Source organism: Ruditapes philippinarum, unplaced genomic scaffold, assembly GCF_026571515.1.
Source record: "Ruditapes philippinarum isolate M1 unplaced genomic scaffold, ASM2657151v2 ctg18340_1_1_1_1, whole genome shotgun sequence".
NCBI classification, from domain to species: domain Eukaryota; kingdom Metazoa; phylum Mollusca; class Bivalvia; order Venerida; family Veneridae; genus Ruditapes; species Ruditapes philippinarum.
In genome coordinates, this window is record NW_026866746.1 from 112 (window position 1) to 17448 (window position 17337).

The following is a 17337-nucleotide window of genomic DNA, read 5'->3' on the forward strand; positions in this document are numbered from 1 at the left end:
AATTTCTGTTTTAAATTTGTATCTTTACAAAAACTTGAATGACAACAAGATGGTCGACTCTTAATTTTTTTGGTTGCTTTTTACGTCGCACCAACCTTGAAGAGGTCCAGTGACCTGTGGTGACGTTCAAGCTTTAATGGTAAAGGAAGACGTCCGGTGCCCCTCCGTGCCTAATTTCAGGCACGAGCACCACCGACGTTCCATAAGCTAGTTGGATAACTTCCTCATATTAAAGAATACTTGAAGTCCCTGACGGGAGTCGAATCTACCGCGATAAGGGACAAGTGGTTTTGAACTCAACGACCTTAACCACTCGCCCATTAGTTTCATTCAAGCCATGATAGAATCAAGAAAAAATGTTGTTTTTTTTGCAAATTACATTTGAATCACAGTTTAAGTTTTGCTAAAGTTTCGAATATGTAATATATTGTTATAGTTCTAGAGGCTATGCATGTCATGTGCTCTTTCTTAATTTTTAATAAACAATCATTTTCTGTTTAAAGCGCGTTAGATTCGTGTGAGTACTACAGTCCGGTAATGAACAGGTGGGTAGCTTTATGGAAAATGCCAGTTCCGATATATGCGGGGTCTGCAACCACACTCGGAGGGAAGTGTTATATCGCAGGAGGTATGACACACAATGCCGATGATCCAACCCCTAGAGTGCGCATGACCATGATCTGTTATGATCCAAGAAGCCGAAAGTAAGTTTTTCTTTCTTTTCTTTTCTTTTCATTTCATTTCTTTCTTTCTTTCTATCTTCTTTCTTTCTCTTTCTTTTTTTTCTTTTCTTTCTTTCTTTCTTTCTTTCTTTCATATTTTGAGTGTTGTTTTAGCCTTCTATGATAAAACTTGTATGCCTGTTGCATTTATATAGGAAATGATAACCTTGATGAGAGTAATACAAAATTTGATATAGGAACTGCATGATGTTGGTAAACACTCGTACATTTACAAATTACGTGTGTGAAAGATAAATCTTTCTAGCCCATTATTTGTACCTTGTGCCTTGAAGTTATTTCTTAGTTTTTATGTAACATTATACTTTAAACATAATGCAACGTGTTTTATATGAGCAAATGTTTTTCCTAGAACTTTTATTTCACAATTATTGTCATTACTTTAACATTTAGCCTGCTGGCAATGATTTTATCTACCTATTCGACCTATGCGACCAGTACAGCCACAGATCAGCGGACAAACCCGTGTCGTCTGGTCATGTTCTGCGCTTTTCCCTATTCAGTCAGAACATAATTTAAAACTTTCTCTGGTTTTATCCAGCTAGACCATGTTGTTAAGTTTAAAGGGACACCACAAAGGAATTTTGACATATAGGAACTAACGTGCAGTATTATTAACAACGATATACACTGTTTTCAGTTATGACCTTGACCTTTATCTTTAAGAGCGTAATTATCAATTGTGAACTGAAATGTTTTGGTTTTTTAACTTCACATAAAACACATTTCATTCCAGATGGTCCGTGCCCGGGTATCTCCGAATGCCTTTATGTCACGCAACGCTGGTGAACGTTCAAGGCCGCTTGTTGCTATGTGGTGGCGCCACCTACCGAGAAGAAAAGGCTCGTAAACGAGATTTAGTGAGTGTTGCCAGTATTGACGAGTATAATATTCTGACGAACAGCTGGGGTTTCCGAACGAAAATGTCGTCTGCAAGACAGGAAGTTAGCGCTGTGACTGTTGGTGAGTTAGTCAATGATGATGAAATTACAAGCTTTAAGATTCGTAATCTAAAGGACAATATGATCTAACGGTCAATATGTCGGTTGGATGATGTGAAAGTTGACCGATTCGCCCAAATTGATAAGAATAAGTGTCTTATAAAACTATTTTGCTTTTAATATAAACGAGAAACACATGTCAAATGTACATAATGAAAATACAAAATGTATTTTCAATTTTGTCACTTTTAAATCTGCAGGAAAAAATGAAAATGTTCACATACATTTTGCTTCTTACAAAAAGTTCGTCGCTTAACAAAATAACTACCTTGTTTTATGAACCAAAATAGAAAACGAGAAAACCAAACTTGAGAAAAATTTGTTAAGATTTTAAGAAAAGTAAAAATATTCGAGGTTTAGATAATAATTTACACGTAATGTGCAATTAATGACTGATTTTTGCAGTATTTATTGCCATATTTATACTACGCGTGTTGTGACTAAGGCAGTAAGGGCTTTTTTTGCATATTTTGACCTCTCTTTGGCTGTTAGTGTCGTTTGCAATGTGTGAATTACTTTCTTTGTTAACTTCACAATATTACTTTTATACACATTTTCAAAATTTTCATGAAAAGATTAACATGGAGTCTTGCTGCTTCGAGTGGCAGGTACCATCGTGCAAATCAACAAATCTCCCCATTGCAGCTGCGTCTTATATATAAGTGCACACTGGACATTACTTTCTATGTCGTTAAATATATATTGATCTAGTGAAAAAAGAGGAAAATGAGGATTCATAGTTATTTTCCTTACCTTATTTCAGGAAGCAAGTTGTATGTGATTGGCGGGAAAAACTGCGAAGACGAGAAAATTGATCAGACAGTCGAATGTTATGATACCACTTTCTCCACATGGAAAAACTGTCAATTTAGACTTCCAACAGCTGTTAAAAATGTTAAATGCGTTTCTTGTCACAATTTAAAATAAATGGCTTATTCTGCTTTTAAAATGTATGTTTGTTGTTGTTGTTTTTTCACGAGAACGAAAATATAGTTCTAATTAAATGTTGTTAATGTAAATGATAAAACTATTGAGCACAGTTGGAAGGTTTCATTACATCAGTGTACAACTTTGTAAACTTGTATATTACGACGGTAGACTTTATAGTGCATGTATACAGGATTAACTCTCGTACTTGTATAAACGCGTGATTTACGTGCATACACTTTCAAAAATCTATCAGATAAAAAAAAGATGTTCTTTTGGATTTTCCGGATAAAAGGTAGGCACGGTATGTAGCCCAATGTTGCATCTTCTGCGCACAATAAAAGTGATTGTAAATTCATTTATAATAGAAATGTCAAAGACTGTCACCTTCATTTTTCAAAAATAAAGCAAGACAACACCTTATAGGATGGATAATTACGGACCTCTATTATTCTCAATTTATCTGAGATTTTCCATAATCCTTATGACATTGTATACACAGAAGTATAAAGTTAACCAATCGAATAGTTGTTGTTTGCTATCCGCATGGGTTCAAACCCCGTCAGGGGCAAGTTGTTGTTTCCTTGAGCAAGAAACTTTACACTCATTGCTCAGTACTGGTTGGTTCCTGGAATGGATCCGAACGTGTGTCTATAAGCTTATAGCTTCCTACACAATCGAACTAAATTAAATTCTGGATAAAGTCGTGATGCTTTGATTGTTAATTGGGTTAGGTACTGCAGCTACTAAGGCTTAGCCTTTATAATAAACCGGACCTGGTCCTATAACAAACAAAATAATATCGTTTACCATCTCCAACCTTACATATAGAGTTCAATAAATACATGTCTAGTGAATCTTAATATCTCTTATAAGGATATGCAAATAAAATCTGTAAAAGAATATAGATATTAAATGCATTGATTAAAAAAAAAACTAAAAACTATGTACTTTCTGTTGTTGTTGTTAAGTTCAACATCTGTGTGTACAAATATAAATCAACTGAGCCCTACAAATTTGTATTAATGCATTTTATGATCGTTTGGTCTCACTGCTTCCGGTAGAACCTGCACACTATTGCATAAGAAATAATGCAGCTTACCTGACGAAAGGACCGCTAAATGTGAAATTATTTGTCATAAAAGTAGAAAAAATGTAAACACAGTAATAGTTTGACTTCTATACAAAATACTTTATCACTTTAACTGTACTTTTGCCAAAAAGGAACAGAAAATAGATGATTCAGGTAATTGGCCAATGTGTCACATTTTGGAAACTATAAAATACACAAAAAATAAAATGTTTTTGAGAAATAAAACTCAAAAGCATTTCTGGGGCATAATGGACCTTTAAGATATCGCATGTAAATTTAGAAGTCGATCATACAGTAAAATTGTAGTACAGATAAGCTGGGCTACAAACCTAGTGGACAAAACTTTTGCAGTTTCGATTTAAGCATTTCAAGGACAAGGTAGTGCTCGATCTTCTTCAAAGATTATCGCCATGGTTTCAAAAAGAGAATAAAACAAAGTTTCTTATATAAATTATGCTCTTTTCATTTAATGTATTCAATCAATTGTACATAGAATTATTTTTCATATACATGTAAATAATCCAATCGAAATAAACAAGCATAAATTAAAAAGCCACAGCATCCAGAGTTCATAAATAATTGCTTTAAATTAATAAGTTAAATTTTAAATACATCTCTTAAACAAATAAATACATGTATAATCAAATAATTTGATTGTCATAAAAATTTAATAACTTTAAAGGGTATATATAAGTATAACTTGCAAAATATATCAACAACATTTAAAAACTGTATATTTTCGTTGCTTTCATATTCTATTTATCATAATTGGAGAGAAATTTTAAATTGTCTCTTTTATCTAAAAAAAAATGTAGTTTATATGAAAACAAAACATTTCTTATTAAATATTAGAATGCTCTTTAAATAGGCTTAGCGGTAATTTCACACATGCGCCACATACATATTTTTCTTTAATCTATAAACATCATTTTTTTGATATCAGGATCAAATTATCTATCAAAGATAGATGTATTACAGGTAAAATAAATCCGCACTAGAATCGTTTGATTTTATATGACTAATGGATGTTAATGATTAAATTTGAGCAAACATATTGAAGCATATGTCATTTCGAACTATGTATACATTTTCATAACCTCACCAACCCATAACCTGTCAGAACATAAATTGATTAGCCTTTGTCACCAGTATAGAGCCACTGACAAGTGTGCACATCCTTGTCTCCTGGTAAGGCTTTACACGTTTGGAAGCTTGGGGCTTTTGCACTTTGGAACTGAAATACCTTGAACTTTGAATGGACTATGAATTGAAAATCCAGTACTAAAATCCAGCAGGTTAAGTGTTGAATTAGAAAAGTCAGTTTACAGGCAAATGCAAACTTAAACAATGTTTGCTTGTATTTTAATGCCTTCTATCACATTCCATGCATGTAAAGGCAGAAGTTACACGACATTTAAATATACAAACAAGTTATTTCTTATATCAAAATATATTAATACAAATTAAAACAGACAGGATAATGAAATTGTAGCATGTATCAGAAAAAGTTTATTTTACTCAGGCTGGTACTTTTGAAGTAAAATGCAAAATCATCTATCCTTTTTTTTTCTCAGTTTTCCCCTAAAAGTAAACGTTCTATATCAGCTGAAATATCTTCATCTTCATCGGAATTTTCATGATTATCATTTTCGGGATCTGCTTCGGTGGTTGATTGAGCAGAGTTGGTGTCGTCATTAAAATGATTACGGTCACCCTCGACAGCTTTGTATCGGTCACTCTGAGCCGCGTTGTTGGTGTCACTATTGGCCGCTATATTATTGTTACTCTCATTATTAGTAACGCTGCTACCCTCATTATAAGACATGCTGTTGCTGTTATAAATATAATTAAACAAAATTTTTACCTATGTCTGCTTATTCTGTACTTCAAATAATGATATGCCTTAAGTAACATAATGAGCATCAAATTTCTATAAATATAGGTATAAACTACATGTAATTCATTCTGTTGGATATTTTGATAAAACGTTTAATATAGTGGCATCTTGATTAGAACAAAACGCATTTATAGCTGTTGGACTCCACTGAGGTTTTTATTTTGACATGATGGCATACATTATACCCGTTGTAGTATGTCTTTACCAATGACTTATGTGCAAAATTTTAGATCATTCGCTCACTCCATTTCTTTCTAGAATAACCGTATAAATTGTGCAAAATTACTTAAAAATAAAAAGCGTTTAAAAACTTTTAACTCAAATCGGTCTACGAATCGCACTAAATACCAGTCTCCACTTTAATTATGAGTATGTTTGTTATAATCTTTTTCATATTTAAATGCCTTTGTTAATCATGGATGTACGATGTTTTTGGACTTTTGAACCTTAATCGAGTTTCTTTAAAGAAAACAAACAAAGTAAGCAATTACCTTTGAAAGTTTGCCTTTAAACGCCTTTCACCTAAAATGATAAACTACATATAGTTAAAATGTAAATCATCCACATTATTGGTCTTTATATGTATTGTTTCACTTCACCTTTAATTAAATGGACATTAAACGGGGTGTTATTACAAGCTAATGCTCTTATTTAGACAATACAGTAATTACTTAATCTTAACTTTACAATGCGCTACATCGAATATGCATCATACATGTTCCATATTTTCTCAAAGACAAAGTGATGATATGAGAACCGAAAATCTACGTACTTTCTTGATAAATAGCAAGTGCTTTCTTGTGTTTCTTTCCCGCATAATGTTGCTTGGCATTTTCCTCACTAGAAAACGGACATTTACAGATGGCACAAGACAGTAAACTTTCTTCAGGTGCGTCTGATTTTGCTTTGAGTTCCTTCTTCTTATGCTTTTCACTCGCAAAATGAGCCGCTGCACTTTCAGGGCCGGTGAAAGAACAGTTGCAAACATCACATGATAGAGCCGAGCTTTCAGTGAGTGATACACTCACTTTCTTCTTATGCTTTTCACTGGCAAAATGAGCCGCTGCATTTTCAGGACCGCTAAAAGAACAGTTGCAAGCATCACATGATAGAGCCGAGCCTTCAGTGAGTGATGTACTCGCTTTCTTCTTGTGTTTGTCGCTGTTAAAATGCGCCTTAGCACTTTCTTGGCCATTAAAGCTGGAATTGCAGATTTCGCATTGCAAAGGAAACGCCTCGCCTTGTTTCTGCTGTTCGAGTACTCTTACTTTCTTTTTATGCTTATCACTATCATAGTGTTGCTTTTCACTTTCTATCCCAGTGAATGGAACTTGACAAACCTCACAGAAAAGCATCCTTCTGCGTTCCTCAATTATGCCTGTATTGCTCCCCAAACTCAATGTTTCTACTCTTAAAGATAAACCGCAATCAGGCTGGTCTACAACCTTCATTTTAACTGTATGGCTTTCACTGGAACCAGGACTAGACATCTGACTTCTCGTTTCAAACAGTGATTTCCGCTTTTTGTGAGGTTTTCCACTTAAATGACTATCTGCATGCGACGAAGATGTAAAAGAAACATCGCAAATGTAACATTTGCTGACTTGGACAGAGGAATCAAATACATTTTCCTCGTTTACACTCGAAACTTCCGACATGTCGTTGCTATCTTCAGTTGAATCTTCTACAATCTCTTTTGCAAATGTTTCTTGCTTCTGAATCAGATCAAGATGTTCCATGGTTTGTGTATGTTGTACCAATAGCTCCACAGTTTCATATGCAACATCACAGACCGTGCATGTATAGCCTAGGGAAAAGATCATTACGGGATTAATAATTAGGCATTTGTTTAGTTATCTTCTTTAATAGCTTGGCAGAGAACATCCTGTTGGTATTTAAATATGTAAGGTACTTCTTCTACCTGCCCTGGCCTCCCATCAAAAAGCATTCATCATTCTGTTGCCTACGTTTTAAGACGCAGTTTAATGAGTTACAAAATTTATTTTTGGTCTACTTTAAATTATTTCTTCCCACAGTGTTCATCTAGTTAAAGATATATCTATATAGATATGCTTATCTCAGGGTAAAATTCTTTTATTGCAGAAATGTTTTGAAATCTAGGAAAGTCTTACTGAGTATGTCTTATTTGAATAAGAGAATGCACAGACAATGTTCGGGAAGCTGCATTTCCTAGTCCTGGTAAAGTTAATTTGGTCCCTTCTTTACAAAACCTAGGTTATTTTGATGACACTATGTATACATACTGTGTTAACCTATAGTGTGTCTTTCATCTCATTAGTAAACAGAATGAAATAATGCAATGAAATATTACCTGTGTTTTTGGTGACAGTTTGTGCATTGTTTTCATCTTTAATAGTTGTTCCAATAAGTTGAGTTTCAGTGGATTCCAGATGATCAGCTAAATACTCCTGGCGAGACGTTCTCAAGTAGGTTTTGAATTGAATATATCCAGTAATACCTTTTGGCCTAACAATATCCAAGATTTGTCGGTTCATGTACGAAGTGTTCGGAAGCTCCTATTTGAAAGAGAAAGGGGGAACATATGGTGTTGCTACATATTAAAATATCATAAAAAACTTCTGTTTCACGATGAAGCGAAAGAAAAACAGCACAACACAGTACTTAACGAGAATTCTTTTCAATAATCAAGTTAACGAAGTAACAATCCAGTTTACTAAGTAACAATCACAAACGAAGTAACATGTCTTTGGCGGAATGTACAGAGCTTTTGGCAAGACGGGCTTCTCTGAACAAACAATATCATTGCTTTGATAATTAACATTGTAAGCTTTACCTAGATTTGAGGTTGTGTTTGGTGTTGTTTTTTTTCCATACAACACTGATATATACCTTTATATCTCGTTCCTTTGTGTTTGTAATATAGTCTTCTTCAACAAAGACGTCCAATAGTGCAATGGGTTCAAGATCATCTACAAATTTTCTCCTGCATTTATCTAAAACTCTCCTGTAAGGTTCTGTATCTGGAACAAAAACCTTATCATCTGCAGCTAAAACTAAGAAAGTGCAACAACAGAGAAACTGGTTGTCTTTTTTTCTCATAAGAAATTTAAAAAATATTATTTTGCTTTGTAAAAAATAGTTTATGTACAGCAGACTGGCATACATATATAATAGAAAGGATTCTATGAAAAATAACTGAATAGCCAAAAATAAGGACCTCTTTCCTAATATCTTTTGTGCCAGATAGCTGAAACTAATACCACTACTTTGAAACCATTGCTTTATACACTATTTCGTTACATTATCATCAGTCAACTAATATTACATTTTATAATCAATTACGAGATGTTTATGATAGTCCTATCTTTCTAACTGATACAGTATCTCTATTATCATTATCATTACAAGTAAAGATATTGTAGTAATGATTACTACAATATCTTTTCAATTGCTACAATATCTTTATATGTAGTTGTAATAATGATTTAAAATTTGTTACTGTTGTTTAAAATTATCACAATATTTTTGATTAATAATTAAATGATTAAGTTCGCACAATATGTCTATATATCTACCAAAATCGTTGAATCTCAACACTTTAACTCTGACAATATCTTTAAAATTGTTAAAACAAAAATCTAATTTCAGTCACAGTATCTTTCAAAAATTTTACAAAGTCACTTCTGTTCTGTACAAAAACTATTTTATCAATATACATTTAGATAAGAAGATAAGATTGTAATAGAAATAACATAAGGAGACAGGTACCAAAGAAGATTTCCATTAAAAAATTAGAAACAACTTTATTATAATTATAAATACACTTTACCATTTTCTATCGTCTCCCCTCCTTCCGCCATGGTTCTACTTTGCTTGTTATCAATTTATTTAGCAATCCTTTTGTACCTTTCACTTTATTCTAATTCTGAATCTTTATCCTGAAGTTTTAATATGAAGTACATGTATTTAACTTAAACATCGATATAATTTAGTGAGTCACAAATGGCATTATAACCAACTCATTTTCTCTGAGGTATTGACATTTTTCAAAATCACATAGACCATTTGTTTTATTAACATTTATTTTGAGGCTCTAGTTTGCAGAACAGTGGTATATCTGATCGGCTATAACTTCTACGTAATAACAAATTTATACAACTAAACACTGATGATGATGATGATGATGATATATCTAAGGAGGTAGAAAAAGGTTAAGTGTATGCTTATGAGGAAGCTATTTTGTTAGGTTAAATAAAAAACACGCTAAAATATTCACAAAAACAAAAAAATATTCATATGAAACTGTAGCGATTAGCAATCATTCACTTCCAATTCGTCCACAAACATGATAAAGGTTTTACATGATATCAAGTTGTTTAAATATAATGAAATCAATAACTTTCAAGTTAAACTATATATATATCACTATGTGAACACGTTAAAATCACAAATGTAAACTTACGGATGACATTTAACTATTTATTTTACTACAGCCGCTCAATCTCTTAAACTAGTATATCATTTATGAAAATCAGTCTATAATTGAAGAAAATATAATACTTTTTGTGACAAAATCTTCCGGTTCTTATATAAATGAGTTATGAATCTAACAAGGCAGATAATGTGTCGGTAAAATATGTATAAACCAAGATAAAATTTACTGAAGATAATTTTACCTTGGATCTATACAAAAAAGCTGAATTATCTATAACTTACCGGAATATATCTTAAGTTAATCGGAGTTGAATAATTCACTGATATTATATGCACGTATCGTTTGCTACACAAACATGAGTAAAAAGGCCATTATCACTTAGATATTGATTTATGCACGCAAATAATGACATAATGCAAAAAATGATGACGGAATATAATGCAATAATAAAAAAGCATAGATAACTGTAAAAAGAAATATGTACATGCTTTTTATGTTATGTAAGTTATGAAATCGATACAATAACAGTATTTACTCAATCTTTCCCTTTATTAAAACTTTTAATGATGAACGTGTTTATGTCAAGATGCACACGTACAATATGTCAAGCATGTTGACATTAAAAGCTATAATTCACGATGAGATATTTTTGTTCCGACACAAATAGGCCATTTATGAAATAGCACAATATTTACAAATCTTAACTCGTAGCACAATTACACAATATTACATAGGCCTACTCTAAAAACGAAAGTAGATCAAGATAAATTTAATTTGTCATTTGGCACGACACTGAATTTAAAAACATTCTACATTGTTTTACAATGATCACACTATACTTCGTTTAGAAGATCTACATTAAATCACAAATACCACGTACCCGTTTTCCAGAATAGTAAATCACGCGTATTTCATTTTTCACACGGTGTAAGTGTAAGAACGAACGACAATAAAATTATATGCAAGTACGTGTATGTATATCTGTAGATTGCTGCACTTCTACAGGCGCGGATCCAGGATTTTAACTCAAAATTTTACGCACTTTAAATCACTATTTATTTTTGCGTAATTTTCGTTAAAAAATGTTGACATCCAATGATCAGATGGACCTCGCATAATGGCCTATACCAAGAGGGGCGGTGAGGGGGTGGGGCACATTAATATTTATGATTTCGCAAATTTCTGTATACGATTATATAAAAATAGATATTTGTATCAGAATTTCCAAAAAAAAATGGTATAAAAAACCCCAAACGAACAAAACTTAAGAGATAATCGCAAACTAGGGTTTATTAACGACAACATCTTTGGAGTCTCCTAGCAACGGACGAAGCGGTATATAATCATCAGGGAAGCACTAGAAAGCCGTCCGGTTTGCTCAATAGGTATAGAGCGTTGGACTGTGAATCGAGCGACCCGGGTTCGATTCCCGGACGACGCAGCCACTTTTGTTGTGATTGATTACGCTCATTCTCATAATAACTCTGCTCTTGCATGTACAGAAGTAATCAGTTCCTTGCGAAAGTGAAGGCAACATAGTACTGGTTAACTGCATGACAGTCTGCCCAGAAACGATGCAGTGGCTGAACTGTGCTGGTAAATTCAATGTGGCTTGCTGCCGTGATCCGGAGTGAAAACTACCAACACCACCACCACCTAGAGCACTAAGATGTAGTAAGGAATGATATTTTACAACTGCCACACAAAATATAACACACGCGAGTATAAAATTCTGGAAAATGAAGATTCATCAATCGCCAGCTATGCCAACAAAAAATCTTAAGTTAGATACTAAGTTATTTTCTTGGAAGGTTTCAATGAATGAAAATAGTTTATTTAGCATACAGTAGATCTACATGTTTATTTCGTTTATATTAAATATTTAATTATGTACTGTAGCGTTGCTCATAACCAAAATCATCTAAAAACTTCATGTTTAGGCTTAGTAACTTGCATAGCCCTGAAGAATAAGTTTGCGTTTGTTTGATTTTTTCGAATTGCACGCGCCTTTAATAGTTATAAGTGCGATCTTTAAATCTGAGTTTAATTTCTGGAAGGTTCTTCCGTAAAATCCTAATTTGCAAACAAATGTTTCACCTCCTTACATCATCGTAAGCATTAACAATACAGTGACGACAAAGGAATCACTCTGTCAAACAGAATATATGAGTAACTTTTCATAGGAAAGTACTTCTAACATCGCGTTTTTAATGAGACTGGAAAATAATTCCAATAGGTCTAATTTTGTCCAGTAACATCGTTCCATTTTCAAATTTTAACGTTAGTATATTTACTTTATTTAGTCATTTAATAAAACCCCGTTTAATCAGCGCATCATTCATACTCGCTTTGTTGTTTACAAATCTTAACTTCGATCACTGCGTTGGGCGAGACATTAAATTTCAGTACTGTATCGCTGAATCCCCGTACTGCCACTTTCCAATCAGCTAACAGACTTTTCTTCAATAGCTGAATTTAAAATGGATGCTGTTGATGCATGGCGTCACAATATATCCGACTGACGATATAGGGACATAGATTTCCAAAACCACAGTCCACAGTGTGTGCTCTCTTGTGGAATGCGTGCGAACACCTACAGTAGATCTTGTTCTAATAAGGCAAGATTAGCAACTGTGCAACTCTTTCAAATTAACATTAAAAAATATGAAATTATCTACATACTTTTAGTTCATGTCATCTAGATATATGACGTCATTTTGTTTATTGACGTCATGTATGACGTCATACGTAATGAGGTGTCAGTTGTAAGTTATAATCGAGCTTAAAGCTCCAAGATCTGTGTTGAGCTATTTTTCAATGTTTGACACAATAATTCATTTCGGAATACGATCTACTTTCTTTGTAAAGCTAGCAATTTGTGTTTTCAAGACGTTTTGTATTCCAGTCATTATTTATCAAGGCTTGAACGAAACGCAATAAATATGCTAAATATCATACCCGGAATATTTAGCTCCGAGCCGTAAGTTTCCGCGAAACAGTTGACCAAGAGCTAGAGATTCCGTCTTTGACGACAGCCATTCTGTGATTCTTCTTCTTGCATTTTAGTCTATATATGTATTATATTGAAAAAGCCCTGACACCTGAACATTTTACAAGAAAAAAAATGGGCTAAAAATATTACATATTTTTAAGCTTTTTTTTCGGATAATCACTGCAACACAATTTTTTCAGAAGCATAGATAATTACAACAAGAGGGCCATGATGGCCCTGAAGTCGCTCACCTGTATATAGGTCCCTGGAACGGGGCCAGTTTAAACCCCAGGACTTTTATTTGAACAAACTTGGTAGACACCCATTAGAAGATGTTTCATGCTAAACATCTAAGGTCTAGCTCGTTGGGTTCTTAAAAGAAGATTTTTTTACACATATAGTTAAAAACAATGACACACCTGGGGCAGGGCCAGTTTTGACCCCAGGGCTTTTATTTGAACAATCTTTGTAGACTCTTACTAGAAAATGTTTCATGCTTAATATCTAAACTCTAGCTATTCGGGTTTTTTCAAAGAAGATTTTTAAGTGTTTGCTATACACATATAAGGAAAATCAATGTCCCCCGGGATGGGGCCAATTTTGACCTCAGGGCTTTTATTTGAACAAACTTTGTAGACACTCACTAGAAGATGCTTAATATCTTAACTCTAGCTATTTGAGTTTTTTTCAAAAAAGATTTTTTAAGTTTTTGTTACACACATATAAGGAAAATGAATGACCCCCGGGGCGGGGCCAATTTTGACCCCAGTGCTTTTATTTGAACAGACTTGGTAGACACTCACAAAAAGATGTTTCATGCTTAGTATCTAAACTCTATCTATTTGTTTTTTGTTGTTTTTTTTTTTTTTTTTAAAAAAGATTTTTTAAGTTTTTGCTATACACATATAAGGAAAATCAATGACTCCCGGGGTGGGGAAAATTTTGACCCCAGGGCTCATATTTGAACAAACTTGGTAGACATCCATTAGAACATGTTTCATGCTAAATATCTTAGTTCTAGCTCTTTCGGTTCTTTAATAGAAGATTTTTAAGTTTTTACTATATGCATATAGGGAAAATCAATGGCCCCCTGGGGCCGGGCCAATTTTGACCCCAGGGCTTGGAAGCTTGGAATTTTGAGAAAAAAAGGTAAAATATTATTAGCACTTTATCTGCTAAAATTGAAAGCACATAGCCTTTGTTAGCACTGGGACTTATATTTAATTATATTTTAAGTGGCAGGTCAGCAGTATAGAGCCTGACCAGCCAACACAACCTTGTAGTCTGACCGGGCTCTATACTGTTTGATGACTCAATTTTCTCAATTTTTGTATTTTGTAATATAATCACTAAAATGTTTGAAAATGGTAAGGTTATTATTTATATCTTTAAAGAAATTGTACAGTGACTCCTTTGTAGGTTGCTCCTGTGTTGTTTTTTTTCCCTAATTTATTTAATAGTTTCCAGTACTCTTTAGGTTGATTTTTTTTCAAGTTTTCGGAATTTATCTTCATTAGTTTTGTTATACTTATTAATATATTTATTCATTGTTTTCTTATACTGCTTACATAAGGAAATATAGGTTGTTCTATTGTATTCTGTAGGATTTTTACAATATTTTTTTCTTGCTTTTGTATAAGACTTTTTTGCCTTTTTACAGTCACTGCCATACCAAGGCTTATAGTTTGATTTCTTTTTTGCGGTATTATTTATACTATTTTTACTTATAAAGCTAAGTTGGGCACTCTCAAGATAGATTTCAGCCATGTTTGAGAAAATATTGTCCATTTGAGTTTGACTTAATGTATCCTTATTTTGTTCTATGTCATTTATAATAGTGTGTATAGTTTCAGTATCTATGTTATTTTCAAATATGCTACTTTTGTTGTTTTCCCATATTGGTTTTTTATTAATAAATATTCTTGAACTGGAACTTTCTTGTTGTAAGTTCCCTATTTTCAAATAAAATTCTACCATGCAATGACCATCTGACAGAAGATTATCTACCTCTATAATTTCAAAATTGTTAAGTAAATTATAACTTTGCAATGAACAAATTAAATAATCAATAACAGAGATGTTTCTAAAAGTCATTTTTCCCATGCTGTCAGTGGGAAAGCGTCCATTGACTATGATTAAGTTTAGGTTTTTCAGCATGTCAATTAACAGAAAACCAGTGTTATTCTTTTTTCTATCCTGTGAATTTCTATTAACTGGTATGCCAAGAGATTCCATTTGCGAGACCTGATCAAAATATGCTACAGTATCTTGGTCAAGATTGAAAAAATCAGTCAAAAAATCATCATTTTCAGTATAATCTGCCATATTTGAAGTTAAAGCATTATAATCACCTGAAATAAATATGTACTCATATAAACTATTAAGAGAAGCAAGATCATTTTCAAAAAGTTCCAACTCATCTAACTTATAAAATCTAGAGTGTAGTGGTGGTATATAAACAATACCTATAATTATATCACTACCATAGTAAATATTATTAATTTTTATCCATAATGCATATTCAGATTCGCTACTCAATATTTCTGTTTTATTAAACAAATTATTTTTTACAAATACACCGATCCCTCCGGATTTCCTTTTATATTTTTGTTTTCTTGGCATACTAATAAACTCATAACCAGGAATTGAAATTATATCATTTTCGTCTAATTTTGTTTCAACTATACCAAAAAAATCATAATGACTAACAGTTTCTATAAATTCGGGGTATAATATCTTACGTTTCAACCCACATACATTTAAAGTACATAATTTCAATACAATCGGTGTTTACATAAGCGTGGGAATTTTCACAATCGCTATAGTCTGTTTCAGAGTTATCACTAGTTACAGTAGTGTTACTATATGATGAGTAGTTTCTACATGAGAGGTTGCAATGTATATCACTAGAACTTGTCGCAGAAGAACTTACACTATTATTTATGTTTATAGTTCTTGATAATCCCCTGAGTTCCTAGCAGGAAACACTGACATTCGATTTTGTTGTTGTATGAGTTTTTCCTGTTGTTTTCCCATGGCCTGAAGAGTCATCAGCAGGTGGTTTTTTTGAGGTGCGCTCATCGGTAAGGGGGAAAACGCGGCCGATATTTGTGACTTTTGAACACTTTAATGATGTCCAATTGATTATTTCGAGAGCTCGCCGCCTGAAAGGCTCTAATTACAGCATAAATAAAGATTTCCCACCCGAAATAGCATCGGCTAGGAAAACCTTGTGGCCTACTTTTAAATCTATAAAACAGAGATATCCCGATAGTAGAACAGTTCTGGCATATCCAGCAAAAGTTATTCGTGATGGGGATGTTGTACTGGATCGTTTCCCAGACTGGGACGATGTTATGAACCATTCGAACATTTCAAAACAAAAGACAGCTGATTCATTATCTAGGGCGCGTAGTAATACTCCAGATAAACAAAATGAGTCAATGAATAGTCACGTGACCAGGACAAATGCGGACAATGCACGGGATTTACATGCTGACAGACGAGCAGGCGCGTATCAAAGGATACGACAAGTTTCTACGTCACCCTCACGAAACACCGGTCGCAACAGGAGAGAGTCAATTTCACCCAACAGGAAAACCCCTATATCACCGCGTTCACGAGGTCGAGCATCCAGGAGGGAATCTCAGCACTATCGTAGTAACTCCCAGATTGATAAATTCTCGAGGCCGTGGACAGACACCAATATAAGCTCTACCCCAGTAAACAGGAACTCTGATAACCGTGATTAGGACAGATTGGGGAATTCTTCCCGAACGATATGTGATGATATTGATATTAAGTTTTGTAGTTTGAATGTAAATGGTTTAAAAAAACGCATTGATTATCCAGATTTCTTAGAATTTGTTAATTGCTTTGATTTTTTCTGTGCTATTGAAACTCATCTTGATGATAACGATTTGGTAGATATTGAAGACTATGTATTTTTGGCCAAACATCGTACACATAATTACAAAAGAAAGTCCGGTGGAATAGGTCTATATGTTAAACAAAAGAATTCTAAATTTGTAAAAGAATTACCTGGAAATAATGATTATATAATGTGGGTTTCGTTAGATAAAAATTTTTTAAATTCGTCTGAAAATGCAGTGCTAGGTATTATATATTTTCCGCCAGAAAACTCGCGGTTTCTGAATGAAACTGATATCAATTCTTTTGAAAATGAAATTATTTCTGTATGTAGTATATAATTATAAGAATGTTATGTTAACTGGTGACATGAATGCAAGAGTTGCAGAACTTGCAGATT

The 17337-nt window shown here is 33.3% G+C and overlaps 2 protein-coding genes across 2 annotated transcripts; one reads left to right on the forward strand and one right to left on the reverse strand.

Annotated features, from left to right (window-relative positions):
* Positions 1-503: 503 nt before the first annotated feature.
* Positions 504-2694, forward strand: LOC132733550 (alpha-scruin-like; the record flags this gene model as incomplete). Its single annotated transcript, XM_060720207.1, is given in 3 exon segments — positions 504-704; positions 1477-1703; positions 2505-2694. Coding segments are annotated over 3 exon segments (592 nt in total), but the record flags the coding sequence as incomplete, so codon positions are not given.
* Positions 2695-4220: 1526 nt separating this feature from the next.
* LOC132733549 (zinc finger protein 385B-like) lies at positions 4221-11045 on the reverse strand. The gene is made up of 7 exons (XM_060720205.1): positions 10956-11045; positions 9470-9578; positions 8530-8660; positions 7991-8195; positions 6431-7465; positions 6150-6180; positions 4221-5593 (listed from the first exon to the last, which is right to left on the reverse strand). Exons 2-7 carry the CDS (start codon positions 9498-9500, stop codon positions 5332-5334), a joined length of 1695 nt encoding a protein of 564 aa, XP_060576188.1. The 5' UTR covers positions 9501-9578; positions 10956-11045; the 3' UTR covers positions 4221-5331.
* Between the last annotated feature and the right edge of the window lie 6292 nt (positions 11046-17337).